We start from the raw sequence: 25,191 nt of genomic DNA on the forward strand, positions 1-25,191 counted from the left end.
GGGGGGGACACACACACTGGAATCTTACCAATTCTCATTATGTGAACAACAATGTAGACGTCTTTTCTGAGATCACTGCTCCCCAAATCCTGAAGAGAGAAAAAAAAACATACATTTTTAATCAAAGGGTCATGGTAGAATCCTCAACACAATAACAGACAGAGCGGCATGTGCCATACTTCTACTACTTCTAGAACCTTCTAGAGTGCATAGAAGACACAGTGAAGTTCAGTGCTCACCACAAAGAGGGTGCATTGTCTCTCGGTCTTCTCTAGCGACTTGGGCACTCCGTTCTTATTCAGTCTGACAAAGAACCGTTCACTGGAGGAGAAAAGAGGAGAGAAGAGGAAAGAGGAGGGGAAGAGAGGTTATACACTGTCACGCCATGAGTAAAATACATGTTGGGGATGACCGTAAACATGACAGAGGAGGGAAGATGGCTAAAACAACAAGCTAGCTACTAGATCTGGTCTCCCACACGAGAGTAGTGTACAAGCAGATGTAGTGCACTAGTAGTGTACCACAGTACAAGCAGATGTAGTGCACTAGTAGTGTACTAGAGTACAAGCAGATGTAGTGCACTAGTAGTGTACCACAGTACAAGCAGATGTAGAGTACTAGTAGTGTACTAGAGTACAAGCAGATGTAGTGCACTAGTAGTGTACCACAGTACAAGCAGATGTAGAGTACTAGTAGTGTACTAGAGTACTAGTAGTGTACTAGAGTACTAGTAGTGTACTAGAGTACAAGCAGATGTAGTGCACTAGTAGTGTACCACAGTACAAGCAGATGTAGAGTACTAGTAGTGTACTAGAGTACAAGCAGATGTAGAGTACTAGTAGTGTACTAGAGTACAAGCAGATGTAGAGTACTAGTAGTGTACTAGAGTACAAGCAGATGCAGAGTACTAGTAGTGTACTAGAGTACACGCAGATGTAGAGTACTAGTAATGTACTAGAGTAGAAGCAGATGTAGTGCACTAGTAGTGTACCACAATACAAGCAGATGTAGTGCACTAGTAGTGTACTAGAGTACAAGCAGATGTAGTGCACTAGTCTACAAGAGCACAAGAAGAGGTAACCCAGAGGTAAGCTCCTCCATATTCACAGAGAGTATGAGCCCTTGGGCAAAATAAGAGGAGGAGAGGAAGAAGGAGAAGAAAAAGAAAAAAAAAGAAGGAGAAGAAGGAAAAAAAAGATGAAGAATTAATGCCATAGCGCCATGACGAGATTGTACCCAACATATCTGGCAACACAGACAAAATATGCTTCAATTCTATATCGGACAACGCAAGACAATTATGCTTCCTTTCTATGAAACTAGATTAAATATTCATAGAATTTAGCAAATTCTTCAGGAGAGATACTAACCCAGTTCTTGAACTGTCAACCAACGGAAAGGAAAGTGAGTAGGTGTAGATTAGAATGAACAAAGAAAAGTGTCTTGCAATAACATTGGGGATACACTGCGATGTTGGATGTTATTGTAATTTTGTAGTATGGCAAGGAGATGAAGAGGGAATTCATAAAAACTTTATAGATCATGGAAGAAAAGCAGTGAAATGGCAAACATCGCAATATACACCTACATATGAAGACCACACCGGTTACAAAGTTACAGAAAGCTAAACCACACACAAACCGAAACTGGATACATTGTAAACGCAGGTCCAACATAGAAAAACTTGTTTTTGCAGCAATATTTTGGGGGGGAAATAACCTAACGTGGTGAGTGATGAACATGAATCTCATGACGCAAGTGGCGCCATGCTGTCAAATACACCCACATGAAATGTCTAGTTTGACCAGCTGTTTTCAGCAAATGAAATGTTGTTTATTTGGCTGTCATATCGCCAGGTTTGCTAGCAACAAACTATTTAGCTAGCTTCTAGCCTAGTGTTTGATGTGCAATGTGGTGTCCTGACGAGAAGGCACTTTGCCAGACAAAATTGGGCATCATCGCCTCATTGTTATGGAAGTAACCAAATTAATGTCAATAGAAAACAGCTTAAACAAACACAAATGCAGCTAAATTTGCTGTTATTCTGGCTGCAGAGGTCGTGACTGTGTTAGCCGCAACAAGTTGGCTAGCTTGCAAGCAAGGGATTGCTTGTAGCAGTCTCTATGGGGGTGCCACAGGGTTCAATTCTCGGGCAGACTCTCTTCTCTGTATACATCAATGTTGTCGCTCTTGCTGCTGGTGATTCTCTGATCCACCTCTACGCAGACAACACCATTCTGTATACTTCTGACCCTTCTTTGAACACTGTGCTAACTAACATCCAGACGAGCTTCAATGCCATACAACTCTCCTTCCGTGGCCTCCAACTGCTCTTAAATGCAAGAAAAACTCTCAAACCGATCACTGCCCGCACCTGTCCAGCGTCACTACTCTGGACGGTTCTGACTTAGAATATGTGGACAACAACAAATACCTAGGTGTCTGGTTAGACCGTAAACTCTCCTTCCAGACTCACATAAAACATCTCCAATCCAAAATTAAATCTAGAATCGGCTTCCTATTTCGCAACAAAGCATCCTCCACTCATGCTGCCAAACATACCCTCGTAAAACTGACTATCCTACCGATCCTAAACTTCGGTGATGTCATTTACAAAATAGCCCCTTATACTACCCAACACTGCGACCTGTACGCTCTCGATGGCTGGCCCTCGCTTCATATTCGTCACCAAACCCACTGGCTCCAGGTCATCTATAAGTCTTTGCTAGGTCAAGTCCCGCCTTATCTCAGTTCACTGGTTACCATAGCAGCACCCACCCGCAGCACGCTCTCCAGCAGGTATATTTCACTGGTCACCCCCAAAGCCAAATCCTCCTTTGGCCGCCTTTCCTTCCAGTTCTCTGCTGCCAATGTCTGGAACGAAATGCAAAAATCACTGAAGCTGGAGACTCATATCTCCCTCACTAACTTCAAGCACCAGCTGTCAGAGCAGCTCACAGATCACTGCACCTGTACATAGCCCATCTGTAAATAGCCCATCCAACTACCTCACCCCCATACTGTATTTATTTATTTATGCTCCTTTGTATCCCAGTATCTCTACTTGCACATTCATCTTCTGCACACCTATCACTCCAGTGTTTAATTGCGATATCGTAATTACCTCACCACCATGGCCTATTGATTGCCATACCTCCCTTATCTTACCTCATTTGCACACACTGTATATACTAGAGGTCGACCGATTAATCGGAATGGCTGATTAATTAGGGCCGATTTCAAGTTTTCATAACAATCGGAAATCGGTATTTTTGGACACCGATTTAAAAAATGTTTTACACCTTTATTTAATCTTTATTAACTAGTCAAGTCTTTATAACTAGTCAAGTCAGTTAAGAGCACATTCTTATTTTCAATGACTGCCTAGGAACGGTGGGTTAACGACAGACTTTTACCTTGTCAGCTCGGGGGATTCAATCTTGCAACCTTACAGTTAACTAATCCAACGCTCTAACCACCTGATTACATTGCACTCCACGAGGAGCCTGCCTGTTAAGCGAATGCAGTAAGCCAAGGTAAGTTGCTAGCTAGCATTAAACTTATCTTATAAAAAACAATCAATCAATCATAATCACTAGTTAATTACACATGGTTGATGATATTACTAGAGTGTCTGGCATTGCATATAATCGATGGGGTGCATATCGTTGCTCCAATGTGTACCTAAACATTAATACCTTTCTTAAAATCAATACACAGAAGTATATATTTTTAAGACCTGCATATTTCGCTAAAAGAAATCCAGGTTAGCAGGCAATATTAACCAGGGGAAATTGTGTCACTTCTCTTGCGTTCATTGCATGCAGAGTCAGTGTATATGCAACAGTTTGGGCCGCCTAATTTGCCAGAATTTTACGTAATTATGACATAACATTGAAGGTTGTGCAATGTAACAGGAATATTTAGACTTATGGATGCCACCCATTAGATAAAATACGGACCGGTTCCGTATTTCACTGAAAGAATAAACGTCTTGTTTACGAAGATGATAGTTTCCAGATTCGGCCATATTAATGACTGTGTGTTATCATGTTATAACTAAGTCTATGATTTGATAGAGCAGTCTGACTGAGCGATGGTAGGCAGCAGCAGGCTCATAAGCATTCATTCAAACAGCACTTTCGTGCGTTTGCCAGCAGATGTGTATGACTTCAAGCCTATCATCTCCCGAGATTAGGCTGGTGTAACCGATGTGAAATGGCTGGCTAGTTAGCGGGGTGCGCACTAATAGCGTTTCAAACGTCACTCGCTCTGAGACTTGGAGTGGTTGTTCCCCGCGGCTTTTGTGGAGCGATGGGTAATGCTGCTTCGAGGGTGGCTGTTGTCGTTGTGTTCCTGGTTCGAGTCCAGGTAGGGGCGAGGAGAGGGACGGAAGCTATACTGTTACACTGGCAATACTAAAGTGCCTATAAGAACATCCAATAGTCAAAGGTTAATGAAATACAAATGGTATAGAGAGAAATAGTCCTATAATTCCTATAATAACTACAACCTAAAACTTCTTAAATGGGAATATTGAAGACTCATGTTAAAAGGGACCATTGAAAGGGACCACCAGCTTTCATATGTTCTCATGTTCTGAGCAAGGAACTTAAACCTTAGCTTTCTTACATGGCACATATTGCACTTTTACTTTCTTCTCCAACACTTTGTTTTTGCATTATTTAAACCAAATTGAACATGTTTCATTATTTATTTGAGGCTAAATTGATTTCAGTGATGTATTATATCAAGTTAACCTCTTCAGTCGACCCTCTACTTTTTTGAACATTTTGTTAAAAATCGCGCAACATTTCAGCGCCCTGCTACTCATGCCAGGAATATAGTACGTTCATATGGTTAGAATGTGTGTATAGGAAACCCTCGGACGTTTTTAAAACTGGTTAAATCACGACTGTGGCTATTACATAACGTGCGTTACATCGGAAAGCGCAGGAAAACCTGATCACAGAAAATGGAAATAAATATCCTTGCGCCACTACCGCAATTGTTAACAGTGAGCCGAATTAGATAAGACCGAGCATTCAACTCCCACAGCATCCCCATGTTGTCGAGTATCTTGTGAATTTAATTAATTTGATTCTTGGTTGAACCGAAAGAGGGGCACGACGTACCTCCGGTCTCCGCCCAGATCATTCCGGAAGAGCTCTCTCCTGAAATTTTTTCCAAGACGACAGCTAATGATATGTACATCGCCTACGGATGATTTTTATCGCTTATTAACGTTTACTAATACCTAAAGTAGCATTACAAACGTATTTCGAAGTGTTTTGTGAAAGTTTATCGTCTACTTTTTGAATTTTAAAAAATGACGTTACGTTGTGAAATCGCTGTTTTTTTCGTTTATCACACAGTCTACATATAACGATATCTTGGCTTTATATGGCCCGATTTAATCGAAATAAAGACCCAATAGTGTTTATGGGACATCTAGGAGTGCCAACAAAGAAGATGGTGAAAGGTAATGACTGTTTTCTATTTTATTGTGCGGTTTGTGTAACGCCGAAATGCTAATTATTTTGTTTACGTCCCCTGCTGTGCTTTTCTGTTGTAGTGTATTGGTGCATGCTATCAGATAATAGCTTCTCATGCTGTCGCCGAAAAGCATTTTAAAAATCTGACTTGTTGCCTGGATTCACAACGAGTGTAGCTTTAATTTGATACCCTGCATGTGTATTTTAATGAACTTTTGAGTTTTAACTAATACTATTAGCATTTAGCGTAGCGCATTTGCATTTCCAGAGCTCTAGTTGGGACGCAAGCGTCCCAGGTAGAGGTAAGAGGTTAAAATAAGTGTTCATTCAGTATTGTTGTAATTGTCATTATTACAAATAAATAAATAAAAACGCCCGATTAATTGGTATCGGCTTTTTTTGGTCCTCCAATAATCGGTATCGGCGTTGAAAAATCACAAATCGGTCGAACCTCTAGTATATAGACTTTTTTCTACTGTATTATTGACTATGATTTGTTTATTCCATGTGTAACTCTGTGTTGTTGTTTGTGTCGAACTGCTTTGCTTTATCTTGGCCAGGTCGCAGTTGTAAATGAGAACTTGTTCTCAAGTGGCCTACCTGGCTAAATAAAGGTGAAATATATATATATATATTTTTTAAATAAGAAAGTTGTCAGCGAGCATGGCTCGCGTCCTTAAATATAGAACTAATGTTCGTGTCCTTAAATATAGAACTAATGGAACTTGTGACTGGGTTGCATCTCTTTTTTTTTTCAAGGAGTAAACGTCTGTTTTAATATAGTTCTCTCTGGTAACTGTGGTATAAACGGGATAAATCCCTCCGTCTCGTACATTACCCTCCGCCTTGTCCCGCTGAGTCGTCCAGTATTTCCAAGGTAATGTACAGAACGTCAGCGTTCATAATAAACTTCTGACTTGTGTTGCTGTCTAGAAACATAAATTATAGATGCTGTTAAAAATATTAGAAATAATTGTTGTTTACAGTAACCGCTAGTATTTTACTATGCATCATCGTCTGGCTGCAGAACAGTTGACCACAAGCCACATTATTTGAATATGTAAATAGCATGCTTATTATAAATACTGAGTATATACAAACTCAGAAAAATCTACAGAATGTGCATTTAACCGACTGCAGCATAACACAACTAAACTCAGATGCTCCCATGCTGAAAGGATAGGGAGGAGAGTGACTGTCAGACAGAGGACACACCACACCATCCCCTGCCGTGTTTGTCCCATCCTGCTGCCAACGGCCAGCTAATCCCGTTAGGTGACTTTCACAGCCCTCAGATAAGCAGAGAGAGAGAGTCTTGTAATGCTGGGACAGCAAGCCAACTCCAACTTCGCTGCTACAGCTATAGCATTACATGGACCGTTAGCTAGCTAGCCTGTTAATTCAGCAAGCCAACAAGGCGATGGACAGATTCCTATGCATTAAGCATGGGAGTCACACACACGCACACTCCAATCTCTAATTAACACTACATTTTTGAAACCTCATCCTCCAATTACCAGCCGCCCCAGTGCATACAGGTCCCTGAGCCCCCCGACACACACACACAGCTGCAAGGCTGCTGATCCGGTTGCTTCAGACCACTAGCAGGCCCCTAGTGGGACCATATCACTGCCTATCAGCAGGTTCATTTAAATATCATGAATGGCTTCCCTCTCCCTCCATCCCTCTCCCTCTCATCACATAGTCCATCTGCGGTGCTCAGGGCATTTGTAATTTCCTCCCCTGGTATCGATGATTGCGTTAGGAAAGAGATTCAGACACGAGCGTGGGCCAGAATGACCTGGCTGGTGCAGTGTTGATGACTGGCTAAGTTAACCATAGTATACAGGCAGTCTCCAGGGGAAGAGGAGATGGGGTATCGCTCCACAATGGACTGTCTGAATCAGTCTGAGGGACTATCGTATAGCCACACAATATGGCCTACACAAACACTCACAGACAAACAGAGTGTGTGTCTCATAGAGGAGTGTGTCTCATAGAGGAGTGTGTCTCACAGAGGATGTCTCACAGAGGAGTGTGTCTCACAGAGGAGTGTGTCTCACAGAGGAGTGTGTCTCACAGAGGAGTGTGTCACACAGAGGAGTGTGTCTCACAGAGGAGTGTGTCTCACAGAGGAGTGTGTCACACAGAGGAGTGTGTCTCACAGAGGAGTGTGTCTCACAGAGGAGTGTGTCTCACAGAGAGGTGTGTCTCACAGAGGAGTTTGTCACACAGAGGAGTGTGTCTCACAGAGGAGTGTGTCTCACAGAGGAGTGTGTGTAACAGAGGAGTGTGTCTCACAGAGGAGTGTGTCACACAGAGGAGTGTGTCTCACAGAGGAGTGTGTCACACAGAGGAGTGTGTCTCACAGAGGAGTGTGTCATATAGAGGAGTGTGTCATATAGAGGAGTGTGTCTCACAGAGGAGTGTGTCTCACAGAGGAGTGTGTGTCACAGAGGAGTGTGTCTCACAGGAGTGTGTCTCACAGAGGAGTGTGTCTCACAGAGGAGTGTGTCACACAGAGGAGTGTGTCTCACAGAGGAGTGTGTCATATAGAGGTGTGTGTCATATAGAGGAGTGTGTCTCACAGAGGAGTGTGTGTAACAGAGGAGTGTGTCTCACAGAGGAGTGTGTGTCACAGAGGAGTGTGTGTCACAGAGGAGTGTGTCACAGAGGAGTGTGTGTCACAGAGGAGTGTGTCACAGAGGAGTGTGTGTCACAGAGGAGTGTGTGTCACAGAGGAGTGTGTGTCACAGAGGAGTGTGTGTCACAGAGGAGTGTGTCTCACAGAGGAGTGTGTCTCATAGAGGAGTGTCTCATAGAGGAGTGTGTCACACAGAGGAGTGTGTCACACAGAGGAGTGTGTCATATAGAGGAGTGTGTCATATAGAGGAGTGTGTCTCACAGAGGAGTGTGTGTCACAGAGGAGTGTGTCTCACAGAGGAGTGTGTCATATAGAGGAGTGTGTCTCACAGAGGAGTGTGTCTCACAGAGGAGTGTGTCTCACAGAGGAGTGTGTCTCACAGAGGAGTGTGTCTCATAGAGGAGTGTGTGTCACAGAGGAGTGTGTCTCATAGAGGAGTGTGTGTCACAGAGGAGTGTGTGTCACAGAGGAGTGTGTCTCACAGAGGAGTGTGTCTCACAGAGGAGTGTGTCTCACAGAGGAGTGTGTCTCATAGAGAAGTGTGTCTCATAGAGGAGTGTGTCACACAGAGGAGTGTGTCACACAGAGGAGTGTGTCTCACAGAGGAGTGTGTGTCACAGAGGAGTGTGTCTCACAGAGGAGTGTGTCATATAGAGGAGTGTGTCATATAGAGGAGTGTGTCTCACAGAGGAGTGTGTGTCACAGAGGAGTGTGTCTCACAGAGGAGTGTGTCTCACAGAGGAGTGTGTGTCACAGAGGAGTGTGTGTGATAGAAGAGTGTGTGTCACAGAGGAGTGTGTCTCATAGAGGAGTGTGTGTCACAGAGGAGTGTGTCTCACAGAGGAGTGTGTCTCACAGAGGAGTGTGTCTCACAGAGGAGTGTGTCACATAGAGGGGAGTGTCACATAGAGGGGAGTGTCTCAGAGGAGTGTGTCACACAGAGGAGTGTGTCTCACAGAGGAGTGTGTCTCATAGAGGAGTGTGTCTCACAGAGGAGTGTCTCACAGAGGAGTGTGTCATATAGAGGAGTGTGTCTCACAGAGGAGTGTGTGTCACAGAGGAGTGTGTCTCAGAGAGGAGTGTGTCTCAGAGAGGAGTGTGTCTCATAGAGGAGTGTGTCTCATAGAGGAGTGTGTCTCATAGAGGAGTGTGTCTCAGAGGAGTGTGTCTCAGAGGCGTGTGTCTCATAGAGGAGTGTGTCTCATAGGAGTGTGTCACAGAGGAGTGTGTCTCAGAGAGGAGTGTGTCTCAGAGAGGAGTGTGTCTCATAGAGGAGTGTGTCTCATAGAGGAGTGTGTCTCATAGAGGAGTGTGTCTCATAGAGGAGTGTGTCTCATAGAGGAGTGTGTCTCAGAGGCATGTGTCTCATAGAGGAGTGTGTCTCATAGGAGTGTGTCTCAGAGGAGTGTGTCTCAGAGGAGTGTGTCTCAGAGGAGTGTGTCCCATAGAGGAGTGTGTCACATAGAGGAGTGTTTCTCAGAGGCGTGTGTCACATAGAGGAGTGTGTGTCACAGACCCAAACACATTAAAAAAGTATCACCAATTCCAAGCGTACCAATCAACATCCAAGCCATCAGTGAATGTGTCCCCACTACACCATCTGTGACAGCTCTCATTAGACTGCTGTTGTTCTACTGCCTGCTCTAACAATAGATGTTCGTGTAGACAGCAGCTAGTGCCCCATCTCCACTCATCCATCCATCCCTAGTCTTGTTAAATCTGACCGGAGCGCGGAAAAGGAGATGGTACACATTAGTTTCTATGACAGCAGAGAGACAGGGGCTTGAGTGAATGTTGGTAGACCTGCGAAGTAGAGAAAGAGAGTGCAGTGTCTGGATGGCTTGTCAGTGTCATCCACTCTTCAGAGGGGTTGTGTGTGTGTGTGTGTGTGTGTGTGTGTGTGTGTGTGTGTGTCTGTATCCATGCTAGGGTCATTAGATATAACACACATGCCATGTCTGACTCTGAATAAGTGCTTCTGCTGAGCTGGTGGCACTGGCATGGCTTCTCTTTCCTCTAACTGTGGTTGAGAAAGAGCAGGTCGGACCCCCATCTGGCTCCAGTCAAACCCCGGACCAACAACACCATCAGGACTAATTAAACTGGCTGTCAGCCAGGTAGAGAAAACAGCCTGGGAAAACTGACAAAAAGTCCACATCCCAAATGGCACCCTACTACTTTTGACCAGAGCCCTACGTCAAAAGTAGCGTGTGCCATTTGGGATGCAGGCAGATTCCCCTTCAAGACAACATAGGTGGAAGGAAGATAAACTCAGCGGACACTCAGAGGTCCCAGACAACGGAGGAACACTTGGCAGACAGCGGAACAGCCCTCCCCAGCCAGAGAAAGAGAGAGAGGGGGAGAAAGTCATTAGTTAAGACGAGATAAGATAAAATGCTGCTTGCAAAGAGAAACTCATTCATTTAATGTGACAAGTTGGCAGGGATGAGTTCTCTCATGTCTCTGGGCTAGAAGATGCACAATTCTGTCAAGTCTATATCAAGGTGAGAGTCATATAAATGATATCGTCAGAATCGTTTGAAAGACTATGTTTTGTGGGTGGGGGGGTATTATCTCTATATTTGTCAAGGAACTGTGCAACAGCTATGAAATAGTTCTAAGCACGCTTCTTAAAATGCATTTCAAATGGCATAGCATTACAATGAAGGACCGATTATCTGGCACAGGTACTTAGTGGCAAGCTTTTTAAAAGAAAGTGAGAGAGAGAGAGAGCTGGTTGGAGCGAAAATTATATACTCTGCGACCAAATTGCTCGCTGGGAAAGTGAAAAAAGAAATGGCCTTCATTATCATGGACTTCAGAGCCGTGAGTTACAGAGTCAAGAGAACAAACTTAAATAGGCACCTTTTTTTAAAGTGACTCCCATTGGCACTCTGTGCAGGTAGCTATTTTATTCACAACGTGCTCTGCTCTTATTCTCCTGTGCACACTCTCGACGTTCAGGCACACCAACAAAAAAAACACGCCATCAACACAAGACTGGAGCAGGGAAGGTAAAAATAGATGTTCTCTCATGTGATATTAGTCACAGCAACACACAAATGGGGAGAAGTGTAGTGACTAACTAACTATAGGTTGAAAAGCTTCCGGGGGGGGATAAAAACACGACACAGCAACATCCGTTGACAATTATCTGGACAACCGACTCTGCAACGAATTCTAGGACTTCAGTCTACCGATGCCGACGAATAACTGTGTTACTAGTAATAGTTGACTAGATACACTTGGCTTCTCGTCCCTGTTGTACATGCTGAAACATTCATCCCATCACTGTCGGCCTAGTTCCTGTCATGTTAGCCAACAGGGTACAGACGTCAGACACTGTCGTACAGAAAGAGGGCGCTTGAGCCTCTATTCTCACATTTCCTTTTCTGTTTTGAACAATTGATTCATTTGCGAGTTGAAATGGAATTCCGGCACTTTGACTCCCAACACTCAACTCTTAAAAGAGGAAACAGTGACGTTAATTCACACCAACATTCTCACCAACGCTATGAGTGTGTGTGTGGTGTTCCTTCCCACATAACCACCCGTGTGCCTCCCTCATAACTACTACCGCCAGCCATGGCCGACCCCAAACCAACCCAGTGACGTGGCTTCGAGACAGACGTGTGTTTACAGCCAGATGAAAGGAACATGGCCTTACCCACCTCAACTATGCCACCAGTTAACGGCTCATTGTGACGCAGCGTTACAGTCCAGGAGGATTAGCTACAAGTGTGTTAGCCTCAATGGAGGTCAAGGGGGAAACAACGGATAAACTGGTTGCTACTGTAGATGCCAGAACTGGTTCAAAATGTAATCCCATTGTTGGTTGTAAAGAAACCCAACACAAGGTGAACAGTCAATCCTGTTCACTTCAAAGCCACACCATGAGGCCCTACTTACCCACCTACTTAAATACACTGCTCAAAAAAATAAAGGGAACACTAAAATAACACATCCTAGATCTGAATGAATGAAATATTCTTATTAAATACTTTTTTCTTTACATAGTTGAATGTGCTGACAACAGAAATCACGCCAAAATTATCAATGGAAATCAAATTTATCAACCCATGGAGGTCTGGATTTAGAGTCACACTCAAAATTACTACAGGCTTATCCAACTTTGATGTAATGTCCTTAAAACAAGTCAAAATGAGGCTCAGTAGTGTGTGTGGCCTCCATGTGCCTGTATGACCTCCCTACAACGCCTGAGCATGCTCCTGATGAGGTGGCAGATGGTCTCCTGAGGGATCTCCTCCCAGACCTGGACTAAAGCATCCGCCAACTACTGGACAGTCTGTAGTGCAACGTGGCGTTGGTGGATGGAGCGAGACATGATGTCCCAGATGTGCTCAATTGGATTCAGGTCTGGGGAACGGGCGGGCCAGTCCATAGCATCAATGCCTTCCTCTTGCAGGAACTGCTGACACACTCCAGCCACATGAGGTCTAGCATTGTCTTGCATTAGGAGGAACCCAGGGCCAACCACACCAGTATATGGTCTCACAAGGGGTCTGAGGATCTCATCTCGGTACCTAATGGCAGTCAGGCTGAGGCTACCTCTGGCGAGCACATGGAGGGCTGTGCGGCCCCCCAAAGAAATGCCACCCCACACCATGACTGACCCATCGCCAAACCGTTCATGCTGGAGGATGTTGAAGGCAGCAGAACGTTCTCCACGGCGTCTCCAGACTGCCACGTCTGTCACATGTGCTCAGTGTGAACCTGCTTTCATCTGTGAAGAGCACAGGGCGCCAGTGGCGAATTTGCCAATATTGGTGTTCTCTGGCAAATGCCAAACTTCCTGCATGGTGTTGGGCTGTAAGCACAACCCCCGCCTGTGGACGTTGGGCCCTCATACCACCCTCATGGAGTCTGTTTCTGACCGTTTGAGCAGACACATGTACATATGTGGCCTGCTGGAGGTCATTTTGCAGGGCTCTGGCAGTGCTCCTCCTGCTCCTCCTTGCACAAAGGCGGAGGTAGCGGTCCTGCTGCTGGGTTGTTGCCCTCCTACGGCCTCCTCCACGTCTCCTGATGTACTGGCCTGTCTCCTGGTAGCGCCTCCATGCTCTGGACACTACGCTGACAGACACAGCAAACCTTCTTGCCACAGTTCGCATTGATGTGCCATCCTGGATGAGCTGCACTACCTGAGCCACTTGTGTGGGTTGTAGACTCCATCTCATGCTACCACTAGAATGAAAGCACATTCAAAAGTGTCCTTTATTGGGGGGGGTCTTGCTAATTGCCTATCATTTCCACCTGTTGTCTATTCCATTTGCACAACAGCATGTGAAATGTATTGTCAATCAGTGTTGCTTCCTAAGTGGACAGTTTGATTTCACAGAAGTGTGATTGACTTGGAGTTACATTGTGTTGTTTAAGTGTTCCCTTTATTTTTTTGAGCAGTGTATATAATGCAATACAATAAAGCAACACAAATGTGTTCATCCCGTTCAATTTGATTTGGGGCAGTCGCCAGTGGATGTAAGGCACACTATAATTTACACTTTGAGCACACACTTGGAAAAGTCAGCAACATATCGATAGGAGCATATCGCTGGGAATGCATGCCCAATACAGTGTTTCATTCGGAGTAGTATACCCGTGTATAAACATACAGTCACAGCGGTTGCACCGTTTACCTGAGTGGCCTGTTCTCCCTGCCGTCGTAGATGTGGAAGAACACCTCCAGCTCCTCTCCCAGGTTGGAGCTCATCAGGCTCTTCATGTGGACGAAGAGGTGGTGCGTGCTGGCCGGCACCGGAGTCTCCTTCTTACGGTGACGGTGCTCCATCTGTGGTGTGGGCAAACAGGATCAGAGATCATCTGGACGGTGCAAAAACACCAGTCTAGTCTAGTGGCGCATTATCGTCAAAGGGTCAGAAATGTCAAAACCCAAGATGGACATCAGCCGGCGCAAACACGGGTCTAGTGGTGGTTTATCGTCTGAACTAGGGGAGTCATGAAGACCGTAAGCTAACGCTCTGTGATGTGTGCACACAGGATTAGACATGTCAAAACCCTGGATGGTCATCGGCTGGTGCAAACACACCGGTGATTTATTACCCGAAGGTGATTTACTATTGTATGTAACAGCCTTAACATTGGCTGTTACATGAGTGCAGAGATTATCCCATGAACACAATTTAAATCACTTGCCCTTTTTCAATGAACTGATTTATTCAGCTTTGACATTCATGAAATATTGAACGATCTAATTTGACTTGAATTAAACGCTTCAAAAGGGGACCTAGCTCTGTGAAAATAAAAGGAAGCATTGGCTTTTAAGCTGTTCTGTCTACTCTGGCGTTTGCCTTTCATTTCAGGAGAGGAAAGCGCTTTATATCTGGTTGAGTAGAGCAGGTAAAGGGGGAGAGGGGATTCAGACGCACTACAGGTGAAATGTTTGGGGTCACTTAGAAATGTCCTTGTTTTTGAAAGAAAAGCTCATTTTATTATCCATTAAAATAACATCAAATTGATCAGAAATACTGTGTAGACATTGTTAATGTTGTAAATGACTACTGAAGCTGTAAACGGCAGATTTTTTTATGGAATATCTACATAGGTGTACAGAGGCCCATTATCGGCACTCATGTGTTCCATTGGCAAGTTTATAATTTAAAAGACTAATTGATCATTAGAAAACCCTTTTGCAATTATGTTAGCACAGCTGAAAACTGTTGTACTGATTAAATAAGCAATAAAACTGTCCGTCTTTAGACTAGTTGAGTATTTGGCGCATCAGAATTTATGGATTTGATTACAGGCTCAAAATGGCCAGAAACAAAGACCTTTCTTCTGAAACTCGTCAGTCTATTCTTGTTCTGAGAAATGAAGACTATTCCATGCGAGAAATGTCCAAGAAACTGAAGATCTCATACAATGCTGTGTACTCCTCTCTTCACAGAACAGCGCAAACTGGCTCTAACCATAATAGAAAGAGGAGCGGGAGGCCCCGGTGTACATCTGAGCAAGAGGACAAGTACATTAGAGTGTCTGGTTTGAGAAACAAACACTTCAAAAGTCCTCAACTGGCAGCTTCATTAAATAGTACCCGCAAAACACCAGTCTCAACATCAACAGTGAAGAGCGACACTGGGATGCTGGCCTTCTAGGCAGAGTTGCAAAGAAAAAGCCATATCTCAGACTGGCCAATAAAAAGAAAACATTAAGATGGACAAAAGAACACAGACACTGGACAGAGGAATGTTGTGTGTTATGGGCAGACAAATCTAAGTTTGAGGTGTTCGGATCACAAAGAAGAACATTCTTGAGACGCAGAAAAAATGAAAAGATGCTGGAGGAGTGCTTGATGCCATCTGTCAAGCATGGTGGAGGCAATGTGATGGTCTGGGGGTGCTTTGGTGATGGTAAAGTGGGAGATTTGCACAGGGTAAAAGGGATCTTGAAGAAGGAAGGCTACCACTCCATTTTACAACGCCATGCCATACATACCCTAAGGCCGGCGCTTAATTGGAGCCAATTTCCTCCTACAACAGGACAATGACCCAAAGCACAGCTCCAAACTATATAAGAACTATTTAGGGATGAAGCAGTCAGCTGGTATTCTGTCTATAATGGAGTGGCCAGCACAGTCACCGGATCTCAACCCTATTGAGCTGTTGTGTGAGCAGCTTGACCTTATGGTAAGAAGTGCCCATCAAGCCAATCCAACTTGTGGGAGGTGCTTCAGGAAGCATGGGATGAAATCTCTTCAGAGTACCTCAACAAATTGACAACTTGAGTGCCAAAGGTCTGCAAGGCTATAATTACTGAAAATGGAGGATTCTTTGACGAAAGCAAAGTTTGAAGGACACAACTATTATTTCAATTAAAAATCATTATTTATAACCTTGTCAATGTCTTGACTATATTTCCTATTCATTTTGTAACTCATTTCATGTATGTTTTCATGGAAAACAAGGACATTTCTAAGTGACCCCAAACTATTGAATGGTAGTGTATGTCAAATATATTCTGCATTTTCACCCTTTTATTCCAACACCCATTAAAGGGGCAATCAGCAGTTGCAGCATCCATTTTTTGACATATACATGAATGATATGTACCCATTGATTCTCGAAGAATATAAGGTATAAATGCCTCATGAGTTAGTTCAACTGTCACACCCCCATCAGAACACTTGTTTAACTCCAATGTTTGTAAAGAAAACCTGTAAAGCCTCACCACATGGTTAAAACTATAATTTTGATATCACGGATGGCCAGTACCTCCATCCATAAGATCATTTCTCCTGACCCATCCCTCAACTTTTTATCAAAACAGTGGCGGGCTAAAAATGATTTTTTAATGGTTTCAACTGCTGATTGGCCCTTTAAGTGAAGCTGTGGAAAAACTATGGATATTATTTTCCCAGAAATGTGTTAAGCATTCCATTTAATTCCAGAGGTTGCACGTTCACAGCACGCTTCCCTAATAGTCGCCCAAATCTAATTTGTTTCAGTTAATAATAATAATAATAATAATCTTTGTAGAAAACAAACAAACTGATGATCGGTCCAACACACACACGCATGAGGAAATGAATAAACACACACACACAAATGCCATTTACACCTTTCTAGGAAGAATGTCACAACACAGAGTGCTTCGAAGGAATTATATTTATTTCATTTGCACACACACACACACACACACACACACACACACACACACACACACACACACAGGGATAGAATGAACAGTAGCACAATGTACCCAAAGCATCAAGTCTTATGCCCTCTTAAGCACGGTATAATAATGTATTAACTCAACCAGATCTACAGTACATCTCTACATTATTATCTGACACAGCAGTGTCTGGGGGTTGTACTTTAAAGGCGCCCGCATGCTTGCCAGTCAAAACAGTTTGGAAGAGACTGTGCATATACTACGACAACATTTTGTGACCTTTTGGTTTGATTTGGACTTTGGTAAGGGTTGTTCGGGCACACAAAATGTTTTCTTGAGGCAAGCTGAACTTGGTAGCTGAAGTCTACGCCTCTTCGTCGGTGATTGGTCAACAGTAGGGATTCTTCAGCAAAGTCTTTGTTGTCATTCAACGAGAGATAACTTGTTTTCTTGATTTTTTTCCATTTATTTAGAAATACTGCACCAAACATCTTAGTTAGATGTAGAATTGCACAACAAAGATCTCCTCGGCAAAAAATGTAAAAAAAGAAAGACAGATTTCTTGACTTACATTCCGACTATTTTGAGGAAGTGTATACTAGCGACGGCATCTCAAATTGGACATGCAGCACAATTCCCACTTTTCAAGCAAATGTCTGTTAAGGTAGTATGCGAGCACACTCGTTCGGTTCGCCGACTTCGTCCCCCCGGCCAGCCGAACTGAAGCATGTGGACTTCTTAATAAAGAGTATTCACAGCTCAATGCACAAGTCTGCATAAACTGAGGACAGGAAAAGACTCTGAGCTTCTCATCTTCCTTAGTCACTGTCTGTGTTGTTGCCCAGTACAAGGACAAAAGAAGAACCGGTGGCTAACAACTTAACATCGAGCCACAGGTCCCAATCCAAGGCTTCCTTACACTCCCGCATGCACCCACTCACTCATTCATTCCACCAGATGGCTGCTATGGTCCCTGCCAAAGGGAGAGGACTAATAGAGGTGGAGAAGAGGGGGAAAGAGGGATGAAGGAGGAGAGGAGAGGGCACCAGCAGGCATTGAGACATTATGTTTTATGCGGCTCGCGTAAACAGGGTTAAATCGGCCAGTTTAGTTTCATCTGGAATGAATAGGCTTGTGTGACAACCGATAGAGAAGAAAGCTGCTCGTGAAATGCTGTCTCAACTATACAGTACGTTAAGCAACCGAGGGGAGACAATGTCTTATGTGACTGTTTCTGCCTCACTTAATACAGGAGGGGAAGTAGTATAGTGGAGTATTGTAAGTTAACAAACTGTTCCAATATTGTTCACATAATATATTTAATAATTATGCCATTGAGCAGATGCTTTTATCCAAAGCGACTTAAAGTCATGAATGCTTACAGTTTTTACGCGTGGGTGGTTTTTGGAATCGAACTCACTATCCAGCTGCTACAGAGGACCAGGTTCACCATGTAACATTTTCCAGTAAGTAGCGTGAAAAACAGAAACAAGTATTGTAACAGTCTAAAAGTCCCTGGGCTTTAGAGAGAGAGTTAAATACAGCCTACTGAGATTCTTAAGAGATCACATAATCAAGGCTGCAGTATATAAGGATCCTTCCATTATGCCTTTATCACATGAAATGTGTGGCAAAGGACCATTTGAAAAGAAAATATCTGCTTCGGGTCGGCACAATAGTGTGAAACGGGTTACTCTCCACATGTCATTTCCATGTATGCTAGTGCTAATTGGGAGACAGTATGTTGACCTAGATAAACCTGAACTATCCATCACCACTGTTCAAGTACAACTGACAGTGTAGTGAGCCCTACTGTTCCTCCTCTGCTCTGGGCTCTCTGACCTGGGCTCTCTGACCTACAGCTCAGTGGTCCTAAACACACATCTGAATTACCAGAAGAGAGGTTGGCACAATACAGTAGAATAAATGGTGCTTTTTAAAATCACCAAGACTGGGTCCCAATAAAGTAATAATACATATGAATATACCATTTAGCAGACGCTTTTATCCAAAGTGTCTTACAGTCACGTGGGCATACATTTCACACACGGGTGGTCCTGGGAATCCAACCAAGCGCCATGCTCCGCGGAGTATTCTTGAATAAATCATTTAGCCGAACACTCATGCTCTGACAAAATCCTTTGTGCTTTTGTTGGCCAAGTACACCCTGGTATCTTTCTCTAATCCTCACTGTAAAAACAGGAACGGCACTGTTGTTCATCTGAAGTGCTTTTTCTGAGTGGTATGATCCAAAATTACACTTTGGTTCGTTCACCATATTCTACTCAATTTATGTCTGAAATCAAATAACGAATTTGACAGATGACTATCAGTTTTTGAACTGGATGAAAGCTAAATTGCTTTCAACACCTTTGCATTGCATAGCTGTGGGAGCAATGTAGCGGCAGCAGCCTATCAGAAGAGCTGGAGGAATGGCCTATTGGAGGGTGTGACTTTGTTTGTTCTTTTGGCCACCCGTGAGCGTGAATGTCATTCCAGGTAACATGTTCTTCTTTTATGGTTATATGTTCACTGCCAGCAATGAATCTTAAAGAAATTGGAGGATATTTGAAGGAAATCTGATCAAAGTATGAAAAATTACAATTGCTTCTACATTGATAAAGTTTGAACTTAACGTTACTGGTCTCCTCCCGTTGATTCATTATTATAAGGGGACGAGGCGGAATCTTAAGTATTATTTTATACACCAACCGTAACATGATATTCTCTTGCCAAAGAAGGCATGTTTGCAGAGGGGCGTGGTCTACATTTGCTAGATAGCTACTCTACTGGTGCCAAATGTTTACTGTAAGGTGTCAGAAAATATAATTAAAAGTTTACCCTATTTATCTATGGCAAATATACTTACATGTTTCCCTTTCATTTTTGTCTGTTGTTAGCTAGTTAGTGGCTAACTAGGTCTTCAGTCAGCATGGAAGAAGGGGGGATTCAAAACTCTGACGCAGTTGTCATGTCAACACATCCATCAGTGCTGCTGTGAAACGCATCACAAAAGACATGCCAAAACGGGAGAGGTAAAAATATATACAGTTGAAGTCGGGAAGTTTACATACACTTAGGTTGGAGTCATTAAAACGTGTTTTTCAACCACTCCACAAATTTCTTGTTAACAAAACTATAGTTTAGGCAAGTTGGTTAAGCCATCTACTTTGTGCATGACACAAGTAATTTTTCCAACAATTGTTTACAGACAGATTATTTCACTTATAATTCACTGTATCACAATTCCAGTGGGTCAGAAGTTTACATACACTATGTTGACTGTGACTTTAAACAGCTTGGGGAAAAAATGAAAAGGATGTCATGGCTTTAGAAGCTTCTGATAGACATCATTTGAGTCAATTTGAGATGTACTTGTGGATGTATTTCAAGACCTACCTTCAAACTCACTGCCTCTTTGCTTGACATCATGGGAAAATCAAAAGAAATCAGCAAAGACCTCAGAAAAAAATTGTAGACCTCCACAAGTCTGGTTCATCTCTGGGAGCAATTTCCAAATGCCTGAAGGTACCATGTTCATCTGTACAATCAATAGTACGCAAGTATAAACACCATGGGACCACGCAGCCGTCATACAGCTCAGGAAGGAGACGCGTTCTGTCACCTAGAGATGAACGTACTTTGGTGCGAAAAGTGGAGAACAATCCCAGAACAACAGCAAAAGACCTTGTGAAGATGCTGGAGGAAACAGGTACAAAAGTATCTATATCCACAGTAAAACGAGTCCTCAGCAAGGAAGAAGCCACTGCTCCATGGGGACAAAGATCATACTTTTTAGAGAAATGTCCTCTGGTCTGATGAAACAAAAATAGAACTGTTTGACCATCGTTATGTTTGGAGGAAAAAGGGGGAAGCTTGCAAGCCGAAGAACACCGCAATTATGTGGATATATTGAAGCAACATCTCAAGACATCAGTCGTGAAGTTAAAGCTTGGTTGTAAATGGGCCTTCCAAACAGACAATGACCCCAAACACACTTCCAAAGTTGTGGCAAAATGGCTTAAAGACAACAAAGTCAAGGTATTGGATTGGCCTTCACAAAGCCCTGACCTTAATCATATAGAACATTTGTGGGCAGAACTGAAAAAGTGTGTGCGGGCAAGGAGGTCTACAAACCTGACTCAGTTACACCAGCTCTGTCAGGAGGAATGTCCAAAATTCACCCAACTTATTATTGTGGGAAGCTTATGGAAGGCTACCCAAAACGTTTGACCCAAGTTAAACAATTTAAAGGCAATGCTACCAAATACGAATTGAGTGTATGTAAACTTCTGACCCACTGGGAATGTGATGAAAGAAATAAAATCTGTAATAAATCATTCTCTCTAATATTATTCTGACATTTCACATTCTTAAAATAAAGTGGTGATCCTAACTGCCCTAAGACAAAGGCATCTACTTGGATTACTTGCATTACTTGGATTAAATGTCAGGAATTGTGAAAAACTGAGTTTAACTGTATTTGGCTAAGGTGTATTCAAAAGTCTGACTTCAGCGGTATATCCTTGATGCAATTTCAATGTTGTTTGAATTGCTTTGTGCATCACCAATGTAGCGTGAGGTGATTTTATACTGCAACACTGCATCCAAGTTGCTCGACGTTTCAAAAGAGCTGTCACTCAAGGTGAGCTCATGAATATAAGCTCCTCCTGGTAGTTAGCCATGAGAGGAAAAAGTACTTTTCAGAATGACTGTACAGGATTTTTAAATAATATCTGCATCAGTAATGTGATATTAAAGAGCTGGTCACAACATTGTAACCAGTTAATGTGAAAGTCGTATGTAAAGAAAGTGTGAGAGAGAGTAAAGAAAGAGTTATTATTTCATGTTATGGAGCCAACTTCATATTTTGATTAAAAGGAAATGTATTTAATTGCTTGTAAGCCAATTAAAGAAATGTGGATAGGTAAAAATCGAAAATGTACTTGTTACAAAATGGGTTGTGTGTATATATATATTAGTTTGAATGTGTTATTTATTAGGTTTAACAAAAGGATAAAAGTAAGTTCAATGTTCAAAGAAATAGGTTGCAACTTGAAATAAGTTTGTTAAAAATCTAATATAAAACAGTTGGCATTGAATCATATTTGGTTAAAACAAATGTTTTTGAATGTTTTAAACCTAACCCATTTAGTTGTAAACAGTGATATTTTTAGGTTGATCCAAATGGCCATGTTAGACAGTGCACACCTATAGTAACTGTCGGGCTCGGTCGATGGACTCAAAGACACCACCTCATCTGCTTGTACATACAAGTTTAATCCTCCAAAGCACTCCATCCGCAACTAGGGCTGTGGCGGTCATGTAATTATGTCAGCCGGTTGTTGTCATGCAAATGACTGCCGGTCTCACGGCAATTGACCGTTAATGAACACAAAACACGTTGAGCATCTTCCAGGCCTCCACACACACAAGCTGCTGATGCGCGCGCCTTTGGAACAGCTAAAGTAAAAAAGTATAATAAATCAAATTAATATACACCATCACAATACAGCCATGATTTATTTTTGGCAGGTCTAAAGAAACTTTATGATACACAGAAAATTATTTCAGAAGAACAGAATATGAGTTGGCCTACTGCATGTTATCTGACTAATGTGCCATGCCATACGCTGTAGGCTTGTTCGTGGCATTACTTTATAATTGAACTCAGCTGAATAACAGAGAAAGGATATTTTTTCCCATTCTGGCGCTAGAGCGCGCATACGAAGTAGCTATGTTGAGCGTAAAAGTGATCATTTGAAACAGGTCCTATACACTAGATTTAGAGGTACTTGACAACTTTAACTGCGAATGATAAAAACCTTAGAATGCCTAAGAAATACAAAGATATATGGGCTGCATGATACGACGTTAAGCTATTGACGATTTGAGAAAGTGCAACAAAAAAAAAAGGATTGTGCTCCGTTCCTTGCCTCAGGCTGCACACGCTGTTCTGTCATCAAGTGATCATTATTTCACCCATCAGACTATTCTCAATTTAATCTAGTCTTTACTAATATGTCAAATTTGCTTAGATTTAGAATGGCCCAATATGAAAATGGGCAGGAACAGACATAAGAGGAAAAAGACATCAAACGTATGCACTCGAATAGCGAATGGAGGCCACTTCCCCGCTGGTTGGTCCCATGTCAGGTAGGCTACTCCGGTTATTTCACTGCATAGCAGGTTATATTCCGTGCAAACTCTGTATGCCATGGCCTCTCCAACCATGTTCCTGCAGCAACCCAGTGCTTAATTTGGGAAATCAAGTGAAATCTGTTTGGGAACATAGATAGTAACATGTTTTCCCAACAAAACATACACACAATGATCAAAAGTATGTTCATCAAACATCTCATTCCAAAATTATGGACATTAATATGGAGTCGGCGTTCCAATTCATCCAAAAGGTATTCGATGGGGTTGAGGTCAGGGCTCTGTGCAGGCTAGTCAAGTTCTTCCACACCAATCTCATTTCTGTATGGACCTCGCTTTGTGCACTGTCATGCTGAAACAGGAAAGGGTCTTCCCTAACCTGTTGCCACAAAGTTGGAAGAACAGAATCGTCTAGAATGTCATTGTATGCTGTAGCGTTGAGATTTCCCTTCACTGGAAGTAAGGAGCCCAGCCCAAACCATGAAAAGGAGTCCCAGACCATAATTCCTCCTCCACCAAACTTTACAGTTGGCAGGTAGCATTCTCCTGGCATCTATCAAAACCAGATTAGTCTGTTGGACTGCCATATAGTGAAGCATGATTGATCACACCAGAGAACGTGTTTCCAGAGAACGTGTTGCAACAGAGGACACACGTTTTTTTATGCGCTACTTGCTTCAGCACTCAGCGGTACCGTTCTGTAAGCTTGTGTGGCCTACCACATTGCGGCTGAGCCGTTGTTGCTCCTAGACTTTTCATCTTCACAATAACAGCACTTACAGTTGACTGAGGCAGCTCTAGCAATGCATACATTTTGCGAACTGACTTGTTGGAAAGGTGGCATCATATGACGTTGAACGTCTCTGAGCTCTTCGGTAAGGCCAGTCTACTGCTTATATTTGTCTATGAATATTGCACGGCTGTGTGCTCAATTTTATAGACCTGTCAGCAACTGGTGTGGCTGAAATAACCAAATCCACTAATTTGAAGGCGTGTCCACATACTTTTCTATTTCATTCAAATGTTGACAGCCCCAGTCTCTGCGCACTGAAGGGGAGAGAGGGAAGGAGATGGAAACACACCGTGGTAAGATATTCAGTAGCTAAAAGGTAGTGTGTCAGCCTATTAATGATGGAATATAAAAAATGCCCTATTACTAGGCTATTCAAAATCAAATACAAATTCATTATAATTTAGGCTAACTCTGAATTTGTTTAATTTGGGCTAGACCAATTACGTACCAAAGATATTGTAAATCAGTTTTTTTTGTCATGTTTTTCTGCCTTCTGTAATATGCAGGTAGGCTATATATTGTATAACAGAACAGTCATCATTTTAATTCAGTGGTCTTTCAGGCTTGGGCTCATATAGGCCTATCAGTATGCATCATTCTCTAATATGCGGCTGTTTTAAACAAATCACCACCTTGAAAAGCGCTGTCCATTTCGTTGTGTTTGTCTTTAAAACAACACCCACAATGACCATGTTTCCCACTCAGGTTCAACGTGCTGTTGAACTTCTTTCTTCAAATTGAGGTGAGTTTTAAAAGCGCATACGGTTTTGATGTGTTTTTCAAACCCATTTGCATTGATGTCAGAGTGGTTAGAGGGACAATAGAGCCCTGGGTAACAGGCCATTAGCGACCTGATGATCATTAGCGAGTCGGGTACTAACCAACACATGTCCAGGGTGCATAACAGGAGATCGCCATGACTCAATGGTCACACAGAATTGGACCCGCAGTCATGACTCACGACTGCCGGTGTCACAGTAACGCAGTCACCGCAACAGCCCTATCTACAACCCAATAAAGCCACACAATGAAGAAGGGCACAAAGAAAGATATGCCTTTGTCACCAAACAAATTCAAACGGGTCCTCTGCTGCCGTTGTCATGATGATGGCGATGTTATTATTGTTTTGCATCCATGACGACAACTGTAATGTGTTTTGTTCTTCCCCTGTTGTATCTTCTGTCTCAGTTACTAAGGAATGACTACATTTCCACCTGCATTAGGCTTTTACTTCACTCATCCCCCACTCCCCTCTTTCTCATCCCCTGTACATTATTTGTTTAGCGAAAAAAAAAGGACTAAGTGCCTCACATCAGGATTGGAGCATCAGGCAGAGGATGTGGTCGCTATGGTTTCGGGGTGGGGGGTGGGGGGGGAGGAAAGCGCTGCCTGGGGAGGAGAGTGAGGAAGGGAAAGACGAAGGGAGACTCTAATCTACCTTTTTTCTGCCT

The 25,191-nt window shown here is 42.9% G+C and overlaps 1 protein-coding gene across 3 annotated transcripts in view; it reads right to left on the reverse strand.

The window, feature by feature from the left end:
* Positions 1-25,191, reverse strand: part of LOC115106945 (dedicator of cytokinesis protein 4-like) — a 159,970-nt gene that overhangs the window by 81,488 nt on the left and 53,291 nt on the right. For all 3 annotated transcript variants that reach the window (XM_065008176.1, XM_029630202.2, XM_029630201.2), the window contains 3 exons: positions 13,797-13,948; positions 240-321; positions 29-89 (listed from right to left, as the gene is read on the reverse strand). In XM_065008176.1, the coding sequence (XP_064864248.1) occupies positions 29-89; positions 240-321; positions 13,797-13,948 (295 nt within the window). The remainder of the gene's footprint in view (positions 1-28; positions 90-239; positions 322-13,796; positions 13,949-25,191) is intronic.

This window comes from Oncorhynchus nerka, linkage group LG23, assembly GCF_034236695.1.
Source record: "Oncorhynchus nerka isolate Pitt River linkage group LG23, Oner_Uvic_2.0, whole genome shotgun sequence".
Classification (NCBI taxonomy): Eukaryota; Metazoa; Chordata; class Actinopteri; order Salmoniformes; family Salmonidae; genus Oncorhynchus; species Oncorhynchus nerka.